This window comes from Gavialis gangeticus, unplaced genomic scaffold (assembly GCF_001723915.1).
Source record: "Gavialis gangeticus isolate Ggan-Ray unplaced genomic scaffold, GavGan_comp1, whole genome shotgun sequence".
In the NCBI taxonomy this organism is placed as follows: domain Eukaryota; kingdom Metazoa; phylum Chordata; order Crocodylia; family Gavialidae; genus Gavialis; species Gavialis gangeticus.
The window spans coordinates 96,636,675-96,641,301 of NW_017729022.1; the positions used below are offsets into that span (position 1 = coordinate 96,636,675).

A 4,627-nucleotide genomic window follows, 5' to 3' on the forward strand; every position below is an offset into this window, starting at 1 on the left:
TCTACAGCCAGGACACTAATATGGTTTCTCTCCTCTAAGCATTCTCTAGTGCTGACCAAGTGTTGAATTCTAACAGAAACTACCTCTTTACAGCCTGGACTTGTATATGCTTTCTTGCCCTTGTGATGACTTCCAATAGACGCTTCACCCACAATCAGCACATACTTTTTTCCCTCCTTCCATAGACACGATAAGTCATCCTCTCACACATACATCTATGCTCACTGACAATCATGTGCCCCCCCGCCGTATGTTTATGTACCTCCCCATCCTATTTCCCTAACTTTCTTACAGTATCAGATCCCCCATGTTCTCTTCTCTGCCTGGCCCTTTCCCCTGAACTTCTGTCCCTTGCTTCTTACATCTTCCTCTCAGTTTCTTTCCTGTTGCCAAGGCATCTCTATTTTACACAACCTCCTAATTCTATCATTCTGTGTGGCTCTCACATGGTAAGTGAAGGGCCACCAATTTCTATGAGAATAGGCAGCCCATCATTAGTACCATTTCAAACAATGGTAGGTGAGTGGCCATCTTTGCTGGGTGCAGGCAGTCACACTTATGTTGAAGGAACTTTCTCCTATGTTAACGAGAGAGAAAAAATATTAATGGGATAAAGCGGATTAAGGCATCACCTGTGGTAGTGAAGACATAATCAGAAATTCACAGGAATACAGTAAAATCCCTGCTATTCAGCATTCTTCTAGCTAGAATACTCCATTAACTGGCACCACGCTGCTGCCACTGCCACCATCCATCATCCTGTGTTGCCGCCGCCGCCGTGTGCAGGCCTCCCCACCTGTCACCTTGCTATTTTTGGATAACTGGCATTTTTATGTAACTGTTACCTGGCATTCCCCACTCATGCCAGATAATGGAGCTTTTACTGTATTTAGAACCACCCTAGATGTTGCAAGACCTGCAATAAAGTAGCAAGAGATATCATGGTTGCACCTTATATAATACTAATAATTGAAATAGTGAAGCCTCCTCCAATCCTGTAGATTGCTACTTGGAGGCTGACCCTGGACCTTCATGAATCTGCTAAGAATGTGGAGCATTCACTGAAGCAGGGCTGTCCAGCGGGTGGCCCACTAGGGGTTATCTCATGGGCCACAGGCTTCCACTGCCTTTACCTCCTCAGCTCCTATGCCTTCCCTTCATGGGTCTGGCCACTGTTTCCCAACCCATTGCTTTCTGCTTCCATTTTCTGTGTCTGCCACCGCTGCTGCTGCTGTTGGCACCTCCCCTCCTTGACTGCCAGGGTCTCAGGGCTCTTCTTCCTTCCTCCATCTCCCATTTCCTGATCCTGGATAGCCCTGCACTGAAGTAATGGGAACTCTAGTCAATATGCCCTGTTGTTTGTGCTAATTTTTCATCCAGCAACAAAGGGAGGTAAAACATTTATCAGCATTAGAAAAGCACAATTGTAGAAATACAACATTTGGGTTGGGGAAAGTGTCGTGTTTAAAACTACTGGGATGGTTTTACTAAATTACTTGGTACAGTGTCCAAATACCTTGTAACCAGGGGAGACATTGCCCAGTAGGGAGCAGTGAGAGCTGTTTGAAAGCAGGAGCAGCAAAAGGAAGACAGCAATCTGATATATTTCTGTGGAAGAAAGACCATGCCATAGGGTGGGACAGAGTTACAGCTTGTTCCTAACAGTAGTTGCAGCTGAAGGATGAACAGAAACAGTCTGGAAGCAGGAGGATGGTGTGAAAGATCTGCAAGAATTCTGCTGTACTTCCCTGCATGGAACTGCCCATCAAGCCTGGTTGAGCCCAGTTGTTTCCATTTTCAGTGATAAATTAAAATAGTTATTCCTACAGCATATTGTGGCTTTTAGCAGCCCAGCAGAAGAAATACTCAATACATGAGTGTTTAGGGGAACTTGATGTGGGTGAATCTAATGTGTGGAGTGCTTGCAAGTGCTAATCTCCAAGCTTTTGGCATGGAGAACATTTTACCACACTCCTCACCCCTCACACAGTTTTCAGTGGAGTTTATTATGCTACTGCTAACTAGATTCCAAACTGACAGTGTCCTCTTCCTTCGGCATCAGAAATGCAAGCCCTTTAGTCTGTTTCTTTGTAAGAGATGGGAAGTAAAATTGCCTTTGCACAGAGACAGAGAAGCCACATTTTTCATGCTTGTTTGTGTGATTTGTGTATGGACAGGTGGTCTTTTTGTACAAAAAGGCAGAAAGGAGAGCGCCTCTAAAGCCTCTACAAATTGGAATATAATACAGACCTATAGCATAAACAGTTTTTGAAGGGAAGTCATGTGTAAGATGAGAAATAAAGGTCTTTTATGGAGCTTCCTAAACAATTGTTCATTAAGCTAAAGAACAGCCTGACTACCAGAAAGCAGCAGGGACACTTAATCCTCAGCTCTTCATAAACACTGCTACTGCTATGGCACTGGGTTTAGGTGTTTGTATAATGCCTTCACAAGGTTTGATTTAAATGAGGCTTTTTGTTAAATAGCATAAGGCAAAACAGTGGCACACAGCTGCTGTGCAGGATCTGAGGTGTGTTCAGAATCCTGTAAGCACACTCAGAGTAGGGTGGGATTGTGTTTTAGTGAACACAACAGCCTGCTCCCCACAAGATGTGATTGACCTTTTCCACAGGCTGCTTTAATGGGCTTTGCTTCCTCCATGCCCTTCACCACTCGCTTTGGAATGCCTTGGACTCATTGCAGCTTCTGACTTTACACAGTTGTCCTTCTTGGGTCTTGCATATGGCACTTCATTTTCAAATAAAAGATACTTCACAATAGTAAACAACAGTGTTGCTTTGGAACACAAAAGTGCTTACCCTTAAGCACTGTGCAGCAGTTCATTTCTGTGACACCCAAGAAAGTCTGTAATCTAAACATTTAGTAATTCTTAAATTTTCACTGGGATGTGAATATTAGTTATAGTAGTTATGTGACATAGTTTTGCACAACACTTACACAAAACAGGTAATGACTGCTATATTTTGCCTATACGTGGTCAGAGACCTACCGTTATATAATGAATTGGTTTGTGTAAGGGCTTTGCAATACCTTGAATAAGAAAGACACTGCTATTTATAAAACTGATTTCTCTTCCAAATTTGTATCCTTGTTTGTTTGTTTCCACAGCACATTCAGAATTTGGGCTGAAACTGTTCAGTCCGATGCCTGGGAGTGCAGTATTCTGTTGTGCCTGGTATGTGTATAGAGACAGAGAACATTGCATAATATTATACTGTTTATAGGCTACAATACTTAGGCAAGAAGAAGTGCTACTTCCTTTTTGATTTATCCTGTGGCCTTCCAGCCTTGTGATGCCACATTCTCTTGGGGTTGTGCAGTATCTTCTTTCTTTACCTCAGAGTGAGATCCTGACAAGTTATCACAGTACAGTTTTCCCATGAGGAGTATATTAACCTCAGTAATCTGGATAAATTCCATTAATGGTAATTGTATCCCTACCTACTTCAAATTTCCATGCATTTTCATTTGGATACTTTATTTTTCACCTTCCTGTACTAGACAGATGTATTATGCTGTTTAAATTACTGTTGCACTCTATCCTGAATGGATTCTAGGGTACTCTGATCTATAATTAGGGATCCTTTTGGGTGAAGGGGACTATGTAAATACAATCTAATCTTATCCTGCATTGGTGCAGTGTTAATCTACATGATACTTTGACCTTCCATTTGATGCTCTGTTAGCATATCAAAATTGAATTTAAATCAGTGTTAAGGATTTTTTTTACAGCTTTAATTAAACCAGGACAGAAGGGCTCTGGGGGTTTAGGGAACTATAGTCATTTCTTAAATATAGTTTTTGTAGCCACACAATAATCAATGCCAGAATTCGAACCGGGAGCAGAACTCAGAAGATCTGATTTCCAGTCCTTGGTCTAACCATCCTTCTTTGCTTCTTCCTTGTTTATTGCCCTATCATTTCTCCCAGCTGTCTCTTGTGTATAAGTTGATGAAGGTGACTTGCATGTTCTTTTGTGTAAGGTGGTAATGTTTTCTTTTCTTCTGTTTTCTTCTGCTTTGCCCAAGTCATTTGAATGGAAGGTACATTCCCAATGCACGGTTTTTTGGCTCTGTATACCAGGAATTTAAAACTTTGAAGTTTTCCTTTATTAAAAAAAATCTGAGTGATCCCAGTCTCTCAAGCTTCCTCATTTTGGTTTTGAAAGTGGGGCTAGAAACAGGGCTTCTTATGCCTTGGAACTAATCCCTACACTTCTTCCCTTTCCCCCGTTTCTTTTCTGCCTTCTCCCAATTCCCCCACATTCCTCAGTGGTTGCTGCTACAAACAAAGATTGTACGTGTTCTTGTCTGTAAAAAAAATCTTATTTTCTGTTGCTAGGCTACCCCATTCCAGTTGCCATTGAAGAAATGCTCCGTGGTGGGAAATGGTGGGATCCTGAAAAAGAGCAGCTGTGGGAGACAAATAGATCAAGCAGATTTTGTCATGCGGTAAGACTGAAACCCACCCTGCAGCATCATCTTCTCCTCCCTGTGCAAAGTCTGTGACCTTTCAAAGCTATTTGTTTGTGATTAATCAATGCCTTTCTTCTTCCTGGGGTGATTTATACAAGTGATTTGGGGTGGGGTGGGGTGGGGTGGGGTGT

The 4,627-nt window shown here is 42.2% G+C and overlaps 1 protein-coding gene across 1 annotated transcript in view; it reads left to right on the top strand.

Annotated features, from left to right (window-relative positions):
* Positions 1–4,627, top strand: part of ST8SIA1 (ST8 alpha-N-acetyl-neuraminide alpha-2,8-sialyltransferase 1) — a 313,115-nt gene that overhangs the window by 186,241 nt on the left and 122,247 nt on the right. Inside the window, exon 3 of the mRNA XM_019515663.1 lies at positions 4,363–4,472. Coding sequence (XP_019371208.1) covers positions 4,363–4,472 — 110 coding nt within the window. The remainder of the gene's footprint in view (positions 1–4,362; positions 4,473–4,627) is intronic.